A 16,948-nucleotide genomic window follows, 5' to 3' on the forward strand; every position below is an offset into this window, starting at 1 on the left:
AGACAGGAGGACCCTATGTCACGCGGTTGAGGTATTGGTGTCCACGGTCGGTTAAGCGACCCGCCGCGTCACGGAATTATCAGTGAGCGACGGCCTTCAATTCCGGGGAGTCTGGTGGGAATCGACATAGTTTCCCCAACCTCGTGGTTTACTCACCCGACCCCGCCGGCCCGCAACAATATCTATGTCTTCACTCATTCGTTGGACAGCGAACCTGATGTCACCCACAATTATAAAATGAAATATTTAACCTGAAGTCCCAAGGTCAGGTCAGGTATGGGAGCATGCGCCGGAGCAGCGTGTCACTGCGTCCACTTTCCGCCGGTACTCCAGGGAATTCTGTCTGGCCATCCCCCAGGCAGATGCCTGGCCCATCCCCATCTCATTGAGATGCTGGTCAACTTGCTGCAACCACGAGGAACGTGGTCGGCCCATTGGCCTCCTCCACTCACAAGACTCCCTCGCTGGGAAAATCTGGTGAGCAGAATCAGCGTCAGGAAAACGAGCCACATGTACATACAGCCGCAGCTGATGCTCACGGACTATGCAGGTAACAAATATCGTTTGTGTCTCTCTCAGCAACTGCTCAATAGACGCAAAATCCAACCAGCAATAGCCAAGGGTTCTACAAAGAGATCTGATACCAAAGGAATTACGTCTCCATCTCAGATCCCTGGTCAGAGTCCAAGTTTCATATCCACAGAGCAAGACTGGAAGCACCAAGAACCTGAAGACTCGGACTTTCGTCCTCCAGCACAGGTACCGACAGCACCACACCCCATGATCCAGTGAATCCATGACTCCCCAGGCCCGACCCAGACGTCTGTTCACCTCTGGCTCACAGCCAACGGAAACATGAATATCACTGCCAAGGTAAGTGAACCTCTTTGTGACCTCAACATCCTCACCACAAACAGGTACAGACAAGATAGTAGCATCCAAGATGTCATTGAAAGCCTGGATCTTAGTTTTGACCCAGGACTCCCATAATCCCAGCTTCTCCGAATCCTCATTCAGCCCCTCGAGGGCCCACAAAAGGATTTCCAGAGTCCCCGCAAAGATGACTGCATCATCTGCGAAATCAAGGTCAGAAATCTTGACATGCCCAAACGATGCACCCCAACTTGATCTCTCCGACATCCTCCCCAGAATCCAGTCCATACAAGCGCTGAAAAGTGTGGGGGCCAGTACACCCCTGACGAACTCCAGTAACAACTGGAAATAAGTCGGATATGGTATCACCACATCTCACAGCACTCAGTACCAGAGTATAGTTCAGACATCAGATCGATCAGTTTCGGTGGCACCCCACGAAGACCAAGAATCATCTAGAGGGTATCCCGATTCACTGAATCAAGCGCTTTGCAGAGATTAAATAGGCTGCAAGCAGCCCCTGCTATGCCCAAACTCTCGTTTGTGTTCTGTGAAGACCCGAAGGACAAGGAGACAATCAATCGTTGACCTATTTGGTGTAAAGCCTGACTGCTCTGCACACTTGTGCTCAAGCAGATGGTGGCGAACAATGTCAAGAATTATATTAGCAAAGACCTTGCCCGACACTGTGAGCAGTGTCACCCCTCGATAATTGTTGAAATGCTGACAATCACCCTTCCCTTTTCGAGGCAACGAGGCCCCTCTTCCAGTCAGTTTGGATGATGCATGTGTTCCAGGCAGAGCAAAGAATTGCATGAAATGACATGAGTACAGCATTTCCACCAGCCTTGAGAAGTTCAGCATGAATGCCATGGATACCAGGAGCTTTACCCCATTTCACCTGGATCACAGCACCCTGTGATTCTGCAAACGAAGGTGGATCACAGTTGATTGGAGGGTCAGCAATAGGGATAGTAACATCCCTGACATACGACTCAACAGCAGGTGGATCAGCCTGGTACATCCACTCAAAGTAACTGGCCCAGTGGGCCTCCACTTCGGAGCCCCCCCTGTCAAAAGCCCACCACCCTCTGCTCTAACTGCAGTACACCGAGCGACGATCTTGGAGGAATGCAGGGCACGAATTCCTCTGTAAGCAGGACAAGAATCACTTGACAACAGGTGATGCTCTTCCACCTCACAGATTCCTCTCACATAGGCTTCCTTGTCCACCCTCAGCATGCGTACAGTTTTATGCCTCAACTCGCTGAATAGCTCAGCTTTGCCATTAAATCTGGCCCTGTGACTGTGGTCAATGGCATCCAGTGTCCCTTGAGAGACAAAATTCCAAGACATCCACCAGCAACATCAAGGAAGGTCTACTTGAAGGCACTCCACAACTCTTCAGGATTCCCCAAAGCACCCAGACCTCCCAAATCCTCACTCAGCCTGTTCGCAAACTCCTCTGATACCCTCTCATCCTTGAGCTCGTCAACATTCAGATGAAGCTGGGATGGAACCATTCTTCTGGATTTAAGCTGCAACTTCAGAGTTCTTACAACAAGCCGGTGGTCAGTATTGAGGAACTGACAACTCTGGTAGACCCTGCAGTTCTGGATCATCCTCCAGCGACCATGAGCACATGGTCAATCTCCTTTGCCACACCACCAGCATTGGAATACCATGTCCAGCGATGATCTTGTGGGCACTGAAACCATGAACCAGCCACCATAATCCATGACTTCTTGTAAAGTGAAGGAACTTAGTGCCATTCTGGTTCACAGTTGCAGACCCATGGGGACCAACACATGTCTCATGACCATCCCTATCAGGTCCAGTCAATGCATTGAAATCCCCTAAGACTAGAAGAGTATCTCTACTGGGGCACTGATCAACCATAGACTCAAGCACCACATAGAATGAGTCTTTCACGGTGAGATCACTTGCCTCAGTCGCAGCATATGCAGAGACCAGGGAAATGACACGTAAGTTTTCAGTTTTTGGCGTGGCAGGGTGACACAAGTTCTTCACTAACTCGAACGCGTCTGCTCCCACAATAGCCAAAAATAAACTCACCTGCAGCTCTTCATCATTCCGGTTTTCCACCAAGAATGCGTCGCATCAGTCCGTGTAGTCCTCAAACAACTCCACTTTTTTGTTGAAAGGCCTACAAATCATTACACTAGAAAGCATGTGTACATATATATATATATATATATATATATATATATATATATATATATATATATATATATATATATATATATATATATTGTTGCGGGGTCGGGTGAGAAGACCACTAGGTGGGGGAAAGCTACGTCGATTCCCACCAGACTCCCCGGAATTGTAGGCCGTCGCTCACAGATAATTCTGTGACGTGGCAGATCGCTTATCTGACCGTGGACGCCAATAACTCAACCGCGTGACATAGGGTCCTCCTGTGTAGAATCAGGTTACTGAATTAACCACGTGGTTTAACCACCGGGGAACCACGCCCTCGGTACTCCTTGTCCTAACCGGATCACTCTACCAACTACGGATCACCTTTCTGGATCGGATGCAGCCGAGCGGCACTGCCAAGGACGTACCAGCAAGAAGGAACGGATTGATGGGAAAAAATACCCGGCTGAACTTATATCCGAACCATGCTGGACCATTGGAGGAAAAGACAAAGGTGAGCTGGGAACATATCTACAATTATTATTTATTTACAATAAGCGAGGAAAAGCATGTGGCACAACTAAAGGTTTATTGGGGATTGTAATGCAGGGAAAGATGAGAGAGGTGTGGGGTGTGACAATTATACAAGCAACTCACAAAGCAGACACAGTGCAGACTTGATGCGAGATTAATTAAGCAACAATCACAACAATAAAAGATCTTATACAGGCTTACTTAATGGACAGGTGCCAACACTCTCAGACACACACTAAGACAAAGTAAACCCAATTTTGAAAGGAACTTTTGCAGCCAGCGAGGGAGGGAGTTGAGGATAGTTTCTCGGTACCTGAGCGTTTCGGGGGAGGGATGCTCCGTGGTGCGGCACCCGACAAAAGTTGTGTAGTTCGGTCCACAGCTGCACGAGTGGTAATCGTGTCTGTAGCAGGAGCCCGAGTGGAGAAGAGCGGAGTCCAAGGCCGAGAATGGAGCAGTAGACAGGACCAGGTAAGAGGCTTGGTCGAGGTCATGTCGGCGGGGACCAGTACAGTAGGTGGGCCGACGAGGCGAGACGTAGGCAGAGCCAAGCCGCAGGAACACTTTCTCAACAACTCTTTCAATTCTCCACTTTCCAACCGACTTCTCACGCCTTCGACCTTCTTTCAACCAACTCCCACCAACTTCTTTCTTTCAATCAACAACAACCGACTTCTTCCTTTCAATCTACCAACAACCACTGACTTCTTCCTTTGGATCTACAACAACCCTTTCCTCTGAGGATTGCTCCGTACTTTATAGATCCCAGAGCTCGGGGAGGAGCCATGGCAAAACCGACGTCATTGTCCGATCCGAGTATCCCGATTGGACCGGCCCTTCATGTGGTCTGCCTTCCTGGGTGGTGTTTCAGCCAGACGCTAGTTTGGCTCGCCCACGCCGCGCGTGTCTGGGTTTGGGAAGGTGGATGGTGGCGCGGCTTCCATAGCGAACGTTGGGATTTTGCCTCAGAAAACGAGACTCCGGATACAACGGGTAGACAGTGGTACGTCAGGTGGAATAAAGGTAGACAGCGAAACGAGGAGAGCAGGTGAGATGAATTTACCTCAGAAAAAGGAGGGAATAAAATAAAAGGGGAAAAATGATTTATTAATCCTAACTATAGTCCATCGCAACGCACCCTCTTGCTTTCCCACGAAACAAAAGGTAGGGACCTAACTACACATATATTAATGGAATAACTGACTCAGGACAACTATCTGTTGCATGCATGCGGTTCCGAGAACCGTAACAATATGTATATATATATATATATATATATATATATATATATATATATATATATATATATATATATATATATATACATATGTCGACTAGAAAAGTACCCCTCCCACACCCCCATGAGTGATCTTGTTCTTTGCACGTTCTTCTGACACGGACCTTTATTTGGGAGGTGTATAAGCAACTGACAGCTGCCTTAATTGCATCCGAAAACAACAACAAAACCTAGGTTATGTGCATGAAGAAAAACATACCTGCTGCTTATAATTAAAAAACTCCACTGCACTGGAAAATGTGAGGACACGAACATTGACTGTAAATGGTGGGGACTTGTAATATCCTCCTCTCCCACCTGGAGGCGGTGCTACTTGATACAAGTTTTCATAGAGAATTTGCGCACCCCCCCCCCCTCGGTGGTGTGACAAGGCCAAAATCGATGTTGGTGAAGATCCAGATCCAATATTTTTTTGTGATTCTTCACCATTGAGTGATAAGGCTAAAAACGATACACTAGAAAACATCTGAAAATGTAATGCCCATCCCTGTTTGCTTTGTATTCGGACTTCTTCTTCCGTATGCCAAACATGATGAAAACAGCAAAAATAAAAAAAAACTGATGATTATAGGTGACCTTGACCATCCATCCATTGGGATCATACTCTGTATGAAGTGTCGGTGCTGTGGAAGCAGTGCTCTTTGACCTTATGACCTCAAAAGCAATAGGCTTCAGTGACCTAATATGCAAACCTTGCCCAAATTTCAAGTCAATCAGATGGAAATTAATGATTTTGTAACCTTGACCTTGTGACCTCTAAACAATTGGCTTTGAGCGTTTTATTGGTGGAACAATTCAGTGACCCAATATGCAAACCCTGCTGAAATTTCAAGTTAATCGGATGAAAATTGACGATTTTACGAAAACCTTGACATTTGACCTTTTGATCGGAAAAAAACCCAACTTTCAGCTTTTGATTGGTGAACCAATTCAGTGACCCAATATGCAAATTCTTCAAAATTCAGGTCAATCAGATGAAAACTGATGATTTTATGCGACCCTGACCTTTGACCTTTTTATCTATTAAAAAACGGGGTCCAGCTTTTCACTGGTAAACCCGATATGCAAATTCTTAAAATTTCAGGTCAGTTGGATGAAAATTGTCGATTTTATGTGACGTTGTTGACCTTTGACCTTCTGTCTCTCTCACACACACACACACACACACACACACACACACACACACACACACACACACACACACACACACACACGGAAGTTATTTCAGAACCCTGTCGAGGACTGCGGGGACGGGGACGGGGGGGGGGGGGGACGCTAATCGCGTGAAATCTCAAAAAAATATTGACGGATTTTGACAAAACTTGGTGGACATGTTGGGTGTGTGAAAAGGACTTATTGATTCGATTTTGGTGAAGATCCTAATCCAGATACTGGAACTTTTTAATTACCACGTGCACGTGAAGCAAAAAGCAGGGTTAAGTAATTGCTTAATCTCTGTCCATCCGTCCCTCCATCCATCTTATCGATTTATGATTGGCAGTGTATGATTGAGGAACAACATCGTTAAACACGTGATAGTTTCAAAACAAATTGGAATGAATAGAATGGAAAGACAATTCTTTCGTTTTACCTTACTTTGTGTGAATTCGACCTGATCACACACATGCACAGAGAGGAGTGAGAGAATATTTTTACTCTTGTCTGTCTGGCAGACAAACAAAACTCACAAGGAAAAGAGCAATCACACACACACACACACACACACACACACACACACACACACACACACACACACACACACACACACACACACACACACACACACACACACACACACACACACACACACACACACCGATTTATAGTCCTGTGGATACTCATAGTGGTAGAATTTAGTACACCCAGCACTACGAGAATACTCGTAGTCAGCAGTCAACATGTTAAAATCATTACTTTATTTAAAATTGAAGTATATACTACAACACCGCGTGGTGCATCATGTTCTATGAACTCGTTATTTTTTAAGTGATGTTTCACCAATGATAGACAGGGCCAAAAACGATATATAGCATATTTCAAAAAGTTGTGGATGGATTATGACAAAACTTGGTGGACGAGTTGGTTAGGCGACAACAACAAGCCGATTAAACTTTGGTTCAGGTCCGGATTCAGATCCGGCCTGTCAGTGGGGATACAAAACGTAAACTGTTCAGCCTGGCAGAGGTATCCAATCTACCGAGCTCCGTTCTAGTTGTTTTCCATCTTCACGCTTGATGGTTTGGTCAGGTTGTATGTGAGCACTATGTGCTCGTTTTCAATGATCACTTTTAGTTTGTACTTCCATGGTTTTACTGAAACTGGGAAGTTAAAGTTTTTTTCAGATGTGCCAGTGGATCACTCAGCACACCTTGTTGTACCTTTGTTTGTACAGCTGTTCTTGCATTCGTTTTTTACATCTCCAGAGAAGATGACTCGTGCTTCTGTTTCCACCTTGCAGAACCTACACTAGTTGTCCGATTGACTCAACCCTCAAGTTGACCTCTTCTTAGCCATTCCGATATGCCTTCAAAAATGAAAAAAATACATGCCCAACCTATCCAGCTCTTTTTTTTCTTCCAATATTTCTGCTCTTTTGTCGTTCTCCCAACTGTTGGTGTAAAAACTGTTGATATTTCATTTGATACTGAATTGACTTTGTCTTGTTTGCAATCATTACCCCATGCACGCGAAGCAAAATGAGGGGTTAAGCAATTGGTTCACTTCTGTCTGTCTGTCTGTCTGTCTACAAACGTCAGTTTATGATGTCGAGCATCAATCGGTTTGTGTGTGATGCTGCTGCATGTTTATTTATTTGTGTAGAGAATAATAAATTGTATACTTTTATCATCTATCATTCCATTAATTTACTGATTGAAAAGTTTTTGTAAATATTTGCGCAATATAGTTAAATAAAGTATTGGTTTACGTTTGTAAATGCGTTGGTTTGTTTTCATTTTCTGCGTGTGTCCACGTGAACAGTTCAGCATTAGAGTAGAAATCGAAGATTATCAATAAAGAGGGACAAACAATCAATGCTTCACGTCTCAACATTAAGAAAATCAGGAAATAACTTTAAAACTCGAGTAATTCGACTGCGCGCAGTCGACGGGTATGCCTCCGCTCTCCCGCACAAACACTTGAGTATTGACATATTTCACCCTTGACCTTTATCATATCTGGCCCAAAATCTAATCAGTTAATTGCCCTGTTTAACTTTACCTTTGTACCCAGTTTGATGAAATTCTGTCCAATATTTCTTGAGTTAGGGCGTAAACAGTAAAATTTCAGAGTTTGACCTTGACCTTTGACCCTTGACCTTTATTATATCTGGCCCAAAATTTAATCACTTAATTGCCCTGTTTAACTTTACCTTTGTACCAAGTTTGATGAAATTCTGTCTAATATTTCTTGAGTTGGGGTGTAAACAGTAAAATTTTAGTTTGACCTTGACCTTTGACCCTTGACCTTTATTATATCTGGCCCAAAATTTAATCACTTAATTGCCCTGTTTAACTTTACCTTTGTACCAAGTTTGATGAAATTCTGTCTAATATTTCTTGAGTTAGGGCGTAAGCAGAAAAATTTCAGAGTTTGACCTTGACCTTTGACCCTTGACCTTTATTATATCTGGCCCAAAATTTAATCACTTAATTGCCCTGTTTAACTTTACCTTTGTACCAAGTTTGATGAAATTCTGTCTAATATTTCTTGAGTTAGGGCGTAAGCAGAAAAATTTCAGCGTTTGACCTTGACCTTTGACCCTTGACCTTTATCACATCTGGCCCAAAATCTAATCACTTAATTGCCCTGTTTAACTTTACCTTTGTACTACGTTTGATGAAATTCTGTCCAATATTTCTTGAGTTAGGGCATAAACAGTAAAATTTTAGAGTTTGACCTTGACCTTTGACCCTTGACCTTTATCATATCTGGCCCAAAATCTAATCACTTAATTGCCCTGTTTAACTTTACCTTTGTACCAAGTTTGATGAAATTCTGTCCAATATTTCTTGAGTTAGGGCGTAAACAGTAAAATTTCAGAGTTTGACCTTGACCTTTGACCCTTGACCTTTATCACATCTGGCCCAAAATCTAATCAGTTAATTGCCCTGTTTAACTTTACCTTTGTACCAAGTTTGATGAAATTCTACAATTTGCTTCTTGAGTTACCACGTAAACGAAAATACGGACGGACGGACGGACGGACGGACGGACGGACGGACGGACGGACGGACGGACGGACAACCCGGAAACATAATGTATCCGGCACCCTTGGTGCGGAGGCATAAAAAGAAACCACAATTGTTTTCCTGAACGAAGCAAAAAATAAAACAAAAAGGAAAGAAACAGGAAGCGAATGAAAGAAAAAGTGAACGAAAGAGAATGAAAGAAAAAGTGAACGAAACCGGAAGCGAATGAAGGAGAAAGCGAATCAAACAGGAAGCGAACGAAATAAGAATGAACGAAACTGGAAGCGAACGAAACAAGAAGCGAATGAAAGAAAAAGCGAATGAAACAGGAAGCGAACGAAATATAAATGAACGAAACTGGAAGCGAACGAAACAAGAAGCGAATGAAAGAAAAAGCGAATGAAACAGGAAGCGAACGAAATAAAGATGAACGAAACCGGAAACGACTGAAAGAGAAAAGGAACGAAGCAGGAAAAAAAAAAAAAGAAAGGAAGTGACGGCTGCCACGTTCCAACGGCTTTGCGTTCGTGGCCGTTTTGTTCAGAATGGAAAGCAAGTACAACAAGCGGAGTCCCGGTGAGAGGGAGGGAGAAATATTCGGAGGCGGTAATAGTTAACGGGCTGGTTAGCACGTGTAGGTTAAACAAACGGGGTTTAAGGTTGTATTCGTGGAGAGATTAATGATATATAACCAAAGGAGGCCTCTGAGTGTTTACACAATGTGGAGGAGGTCACCGAGGCCACGTCACCACAACTAAGGAAGGATGTCGATGGAGAGAATACTACACGGGCCTTCGACATTACCTCCAGGACTATCGAGACCAAGCGATGAGGACGAGTGGTTGAAGGAGACGAGACTTGATATTGTGACGAATGGAGGTGATTACCAGATGTTATTGATAAAATAAATGCAGAGGAGTTGTTCAGCAGAATGGGGACACGGGGAACTTCGATGAATTCGGACATTTGGCCTGTTGGTGCTGGAGAGGGAGGAGAGGGAGGAGAGGGAGGAGAGGGGATGGGGTGGGGTGGAGAAGTGAGCATGAGAACAGTCAGGCTCTGCTCCTCACCGTTGCCATCCCGACCCGCATGGATGGAACTCCTGCCGTATTTTATGGAAATCCGTACTTTTTGAGACGATCCATACCGAGGTTTCCGTATGTTCGTCATCAGAAAGGCACGCCGTGATTATAGCGTGTTATTCCCATATGCCGATTCGTTTATTAACCCATTTCATCCCGACGTGGTGCAATGTAAACGCAGTAAACTCATCATGACCACGATTATATGAATTACTTCGATGGTAGTTTTTTTATTATGCGCTTTTTTTTTTTTGTAGAAGTTAGCCGGGTACAAAGCACTTGCAAGCGCGTTACCGTAGTTACATACCCGCCAGGCAGAATTCTGTGTCCGCCATTGTTGCGTATCCGCGTTTCCTCGCCGGCAGATTCGTCTGTAATGGGTTCACAGTTATAAATCACGTTGGAATGGAATTTATATTCGTTGACGTCACGAGTGTTCACATTTTTATTTTGTTATATTAATTTGTGATTGGATTGAAAATACAGAGAGATTAAGTTTATTTGAAGATGGAGGAAATTGTGAAAGGGAAAAGGAAAAGGTGGGGTTTTCCCCGATCAGAATGGAAGGCTGTGACGCTCGCTCATTCATCCCTCGTGGGTGATTTCTAACAACTGGAGAAGACTGCTCCAGTTATCACCGACATGGGACTTACTATTTATCCTTCGGGGGAATTCTTCTTCAATGGTCTCGCAAAAGGTCGAGGAGAACTTGCGTGCCATTGTGATGTGAAGCGGCACCATTTTCATGTTACAATATGTAAATATTCTCAAGCTCGGGTTGATCGAGGGGGGGGGAGGTGCAACCGGAAGAGAGACGAGAGGGTTGATCGGGGGGAGGGGGGTGCAACCGGAAGAGAGACGAGAGGGTTGATCGGGGAGGGGGTGCAACCGGAAGAGAGACGAGAGGGTTGATCGGGGGGGCGTGGGTGCAACCGGAAGAGAGACGAGAGGGTTGATCGGGGGGCGTGGGTGCAACCGGAAGAGAGACGAGAGGGTTGATCGGGGGGGGGTGCAACCGGAAGAGAGACGAGAGGGTTGATCGGGGGGTGCAACCGGAAGAGAGACGAGAGGGTTGATCGGGGGGTGCAACCGGAAGAGAGAAGAGAGGGTTGATGGGGGGGCGTGGGTGCAACCGGAAGAGAGAAGAGAGGGTTGATCGGGGAGGGGGTGCAACCGGAAGAGAGACGAGAGGGTTGATCGGGGGGGGGGTGCAACCGGAAGAGAGACGAGAGGGTTGTTCAGTCACGGGTGGAATGGTGGTGGTCGTATGGCAGCTCAGCTGCCGGTTAGCTATCATTTCTTGAAGCGCGACTATGTCGCTGATGCAGTGCCCCTCTACCAGTACACACATTGGAACTGGTACTCATTTCGCCGACCTCGGAAAGATGACAGGCTGAGTGCAGAGCCTGGTGTATTAATTCAGCGGCCGACGGGGCTTGAACTCAGGACCCCAGGATCCCAAACTGTCACCCTAACCACTGAGCCAACACCAGATTCTGCGGGTGGAATAAAGGATCGATTCAGATTCCAAACCTCTCGGACATATTTTCCTTCCACACTGAAGATCTGCCTGCTTGGCGTTTTTGGTGCAAACGACCGCCATTTGTTGTTGGTGTCTGTCAGCCACATTCCACTCCATAGTGATCTTCTGTGCCTGGTGTTGTGCTGAAAAGGGCAACCCTTATCGTGGAGTTTCGCCGGTAACGATTCTCCCCTTGATGTTGGTACCTTTGTGTGGCTGGTGTGTCAAGAGCTCTTCTTTGGCTTTGTGGCCCCTTGTACGTCTCACTACACGTTGCCTTGCGCAAGTTGGTGAAGCTCGTCTGAAGAGTCCGGAGTCGATTTCTCGTTGGATCCTTCATCAAAGTTCCTGCCTTCGGCCCTGCCCAGTTCTGGAGGGCTATTCATAAGTACCTCGGCAACTTACCATTCCCTTGTGGCATGTGAACTCCTTTCAGACGTATTCCCGTCACTTGTACGTTCACGACTCCAACCGCTGGCCAACGCTGATGCAGTGCACCCTGTTCCTCATTCTGCTAACCTCGGAAGGATGATGGACTGAGTCAACCCGCCTGGTGTTAATTCAACCGCAGGAGAGGAGCTCGAACCCAAGACCCGAAGATCTTAAGCCAGCCACCCTTACCGTTAAGCCAGCACCAGGCTCCAGCGATGAATGTTCAGGTGGAATATTAAAAACTAGCTGAAACCCCGTCACAGACGGATTCCGTTCATTCAACCACCCTCACCAGCTCAGCCACACTCGAGGGACATGGACTGGACAGGGCGTACTTGCCCCTGCCCCATTCCCCCCCCCGCCTTCAATTTGCTTACCCCCGCCCAAAAATTTAATTGCCCCTGGCCCCGCCCCCGCCTCTTCACTTCTCAACCCCCGTCTCTTGATTCCCCGCCACACTTGCCCCCGCCCCCTGTCCACCCCCTTACACTCAACCCCGCCTAATTCACCCCAGCCCCCGCCCCATCCCCCCCCCCCGTCTCCCGCTTTCAATTTGCTTACCCCCGCCCAAAAATTTTCTTACCTTTCCCCCCGCCTCTTCACTCCCTGCCATCGTCTCTTCACTCCTCACCCCCGCCTCTTCACTCCTCGCCCCGTCTCTTCACTCCTCGCCCCCGTCTCTTCACTCCTCGCCCCCGTCTCTTCACTCCTCGCCCCCGTCTCTTCACTCCTCGCCCCCGTCTCTTCACTCCTCGCCCCCGTCTCTTCACTCCTCGCCCCCGTCTCTTCACTCCTCGCCCCCGTCTCAATGAAAAGTGTTTATTTTGCTTCAGAGTTGAACGTTGACTATTGCCACTATGTGCGATGCACTCTTACAGGTACGAAGTTTCTTTCAGTCCAGGTCACAGTACCGAGAAAAACGTGACGCGACCGCTAGGAGGAGCACAAAATTGGTCCTTCAGTATTAATATATAGAAGATACAATGTTTCTTGTTACATTTTTTGTGTCAAATTCACATTCTGAGGTAGTCAGCATGTGCAGAAGAGGGTTTTACATTGCAGACGCTATTTTTGAGGAGTGGAATTACACCTCTCAGCGGTAACGGTCAGTCGACGGCAGACGTAATGACGTCACCGAATGAACCGATCATGTCATGCTGTCCTGACACCTCTTAGTGGTGATGTCACACGTCGCCATGTAAACGAATGTAAAACGAAAAGTGTTTATTCTGCTTCAGATTTGAAAGTTGACAATTGCCACTATGTGCGATGCACTCTCACAGGTACGACGTTTCTTTCAGTCCAAGTCACAGTACCGAGAAAAACGTGACTTGACCACTTCGAGGAGCACAAAATTGGTCCTTCAGTATTAATATATGGATTCTTCCCCAAATACCACTTTAATTTGCATCGTTTTTTTTTTTTTAGATCCTCGTGGAGGATCTCAAAGTCTTACTCATGTTGTTGTTCTTCATCTTGTTGTGGACTTTTTTGTTTCACAGCCTACAGCTTTCATCGAAACTTCCTAAAACCTGGCATACATATGTAAAAATACCCTGTGCAGACAGTAACGATCTCCGATTTTTAAAATTCCTCCTAGAAAAAAAAGTTGTGACGTCAAAATATCTCCGCTAATGGAAATCGCCTAAAAAAATTATCTCCGAAACTTGGCAAGCTTTTTGATTTCTGTTTGCGGGAATCGAACAGGGCATTAGCAGAGATGAATTACCGCACATATGATGCATCATTATGACGTCATCAATTTTTATGACGTCATTCCTATTTTTGGACATTTTTTGTTTCACAACCCAGAGTTTTCATCGGATCTTCGTGAAACTTGCCATGTATATGTAGAAAGCCCACGCGCAGGCAGTAACCATCTCCGATTTTGGAAATTTTCCGAGAAAAAGTTGACGTCATAATATCGCCACTAATGGAAATCGCCTATACCATTATCTCCGAAACTAGGCAAGCTGTTTGAATATTTTTTGGGGGAATCAAGCTGGGCATTAGCACAGATAATTTATCGCAAACCTGATACATCACAATGACATCATATTCGTTTTTATGACGTCATCATTAAGAGGACAAGGATCTTAGCTCATTTGAGCTTGTTGTTACAATACAGACAGGATTGCTGCCAAAATTTATATTTTGACATCAATTTATCAAAATTTTACAGAGGACCATACCCCTGGACCCCCCAAAGAAAATCTCATCTTTCTTTTTTTTTTTTTTTCAAAAATCAAGCCGGGCATTAGCACAGATAATTTATCGCAAACCTGATATATCACAATGACGTCATATTCGTTTTTATGACGTCATCATTAAGAGGACAAGGATCTTAGCTCATTTGAGCTTGTTGTTACAATACAGACAGGATTGTCGCCAAAATTCATATTTTGACATCAATTTATCAAAATTTTACAGAGGACCATACCCCTGGACCCCCCAAAGAAAATCTCATCTTTCTTTTTTTTTCAAAAGTTCTGAATTTTTTTCAAAACCCATGCACCCTTCACCTTCCAGTGGATTTAACTTATTAAACTGTTAGATTTAATTAATGTGGTGCTGATGTGACACAGGCTTGATGGGCCAAATGGCCTCCTCCTGCATCAAAGTTTCTTCTGTGTCCTTGTGAAAAAGGAAAGGGTTTAAAACGAGAGATGAGAAGTCTGGAGGGATGAGAAAAAAGGGAAATCTGGAGGATATTGGTGAGCATGTGGGTGGTATGTAGTGTTTGACACCTATATTGTCAATACTCATAATCATAATTATTGAACAATGAAGGCTATTCCTGAAGTGTTGTATTAACATTTAAAACATGTTCTCAATTGTACTGTTTATATAACCGCCTATACTTGATAATCGAATAGCCCACGAATACTAACTATATTTTAAGAACAAACCTCAAAATGCTAAGTTGTTGGCTGAAAGTTAAAACTCCTGTAATTTGTTACTGATTTTTCCAACTGCTTGGATTATCATTTGGATTTCGTTCTTTATCGAGGTTGTCAACCTTTGTACCCAGCAGTCCTCCAAACGTGGGTCCACAACCTCGGCCATGGGCCCACAGCAGTATATCCATGACTTTGGTTATGTCCATTCTGGCAATGCAATATCTTTTTAACCCTAACCATAGCTTATACTTTTACCTATAGCACAGACATCCTGACGAAGGTTTTTTTTATACACACGTCTGTCCCTGGATTCAGGTGGAATACCCGAGCCAGTCAGGTGCCGTGCTAATAAATACTGTGCGCCTAACAAGCAATCTGAGGGAAGTTCGCCAGACTCGAGTACAGTTTCCAACTGTGCTCTATTTGCCACAACCCAATCGGTCCTTTAATAGACATTATTAGCTAAAGTAAAGGCTCGGTCACATCTTGACGTTTTAGCCAACGTATGCCGATTTTTGAATTTTTTTTCTAAAACGCTGGCACACGTTGAATACATTATGGGTAAGTTTTGATAACATTGAGAGCACGCTGAAAAACACTGCCATAAGTCATTGTACGCTGGCTTTAAACGTTGTACTTTTTGGTTGTCCTCATTTTTTCATGCTTGAAATTTCATGACGTATGCCGGCGTAAGACTCACACGTTCCGCTACGCTGGCCACAGGTTGTATGCACGGTCTGCGATCGTTGACAGACGTCAATACATGCTACTTGTAAGTTAATCATAAGTTGAGACACGCCGAGGTAATGTTTAGTGTACCCGAAACTTATTTCTAACCTATGATTAACGTGTTGTTGGCACGTTACGTGATCGTTGCCACACATCGACAGACGTTACTTTTAAGTTACTCATAGGCTGAAAGACGTCGGTATAATGGATCGTCCTTTCGTCAGCGTCCACGGCCACGGCCAGGACACTTATTTGCAGCATTCTTCAAACTTTTCTTGGGCATGACGATGTTCACACTTCGATGTCTAGCTTGGCTATGATTCCAATTGTCCATCGGCAGTGTCTATTTAAAATAGTCGAGTTTGAGCGTTTAACACGTTCAGAAGAAACGCTTCAAATTTCCAAACCCCAGCGTCAAAAAACAAAGGCGAGTGAGAGCAATTTAAATCGTTCATTGTAAACAATGAAAATAGCTGAGTGGTACCGTTTAAAAGTCGTTGAGTGTGAAAAAAATCCAATTGTTGAGCGCAAGCATCCACTTTCAATAGTGGAGATGCAGCCATTTAAATCGTTGAGTTTATCATTTAAATCGTTAAACGCAAGGACGATCCATCATAACCCACACCCTCCCCCTCACACTCACCTACTACTGCCAACATGAACAAACTACTACTAATACTAATACTAATACTAATACTGATACTGTTACTGCTGACATGGACATCGACTCAAAAAGGACTCGAAAACACTGTTGGGTTCCCCTTTTATGAACACCATTTTTATATACCAATTCCCAAAACCGCTGGGAACACGTCTTTATATGGCAGTTGTAAGCTAGAAACACGTTAATTTTTTTTTTTTTGTCGACCGGAAGACGTCATTGGAATACGTCTACATACGTCGATGTGTGTTGGGACTACGTAAAGAATTGGTTCAACGCACGTCAAACATAAGTTAGAAATAAGTTTCGCGTAAAAAAAGACATTACCGCGACGTGTTTCGACTTATGAGTAGCTTATAAGTAGCGTTTGTGGACGTGTGTAAGCGTCCGCATATCGTGTGTAAAACTTATCCCCATCGCATGCGGAACGTGTGTCATACGCCGAGTACGTCGTAAAATTTTGAACATGTTTAAAATTTCTTGACGTACTCTACTTACTACGACGTATGATAGCGTACTTTAGCGTTCTACTCACGTATACCAAACTTACTCATACCGTATTTGACGT

The 16,948-nt window shown here is 44.7% G+C and overlaps 1 protein-coding gene across 5 annotated transcripts in view; it reads left to right on the forward strand.

Annotated features, from left to right (window-relative positions):
- The first annotated feature begins 9,480 nt into the window (after positions 1-9,480).
- Positions 9,481-16,948, forward strand: part of UBE2J1 (ubiquitin conjugating enzyme E2 J1) — a 39,720-nt gene continuing 32,252 nt past the window's right edge. For 2 of the 5 annotated variants that reach the window (XM_085850419.1, XM_085850423.1), the window contains exon 1: positions 9,637-9,933. In XM_085850419.1, coding sequence (XP_085706545.1) covers positions 9,819-9,933 — 115 coding nt within the window. In that variant the 5' untranslated portion in view covers positions 9,637-9,818. The other 3 variants (XM_085850421.1, XM_085850420.1, XM_085850422.1) reach the window with 3 other exon arrangements.

Source organism: Eptatretus burgeri, chromosome 12 (assembly GCF_056783735.1).
Source record: "Eptatretus burgeri isolate ZD-2024b chromosome 12, Ebu_testis_v1, whole genome shotgun sequence".
NCBI lineage: Eukaryota > Metazoa > Chordata > Myxini > Myxiniformes > Myxinidae > Eptatretus > Eptatretus burgeri.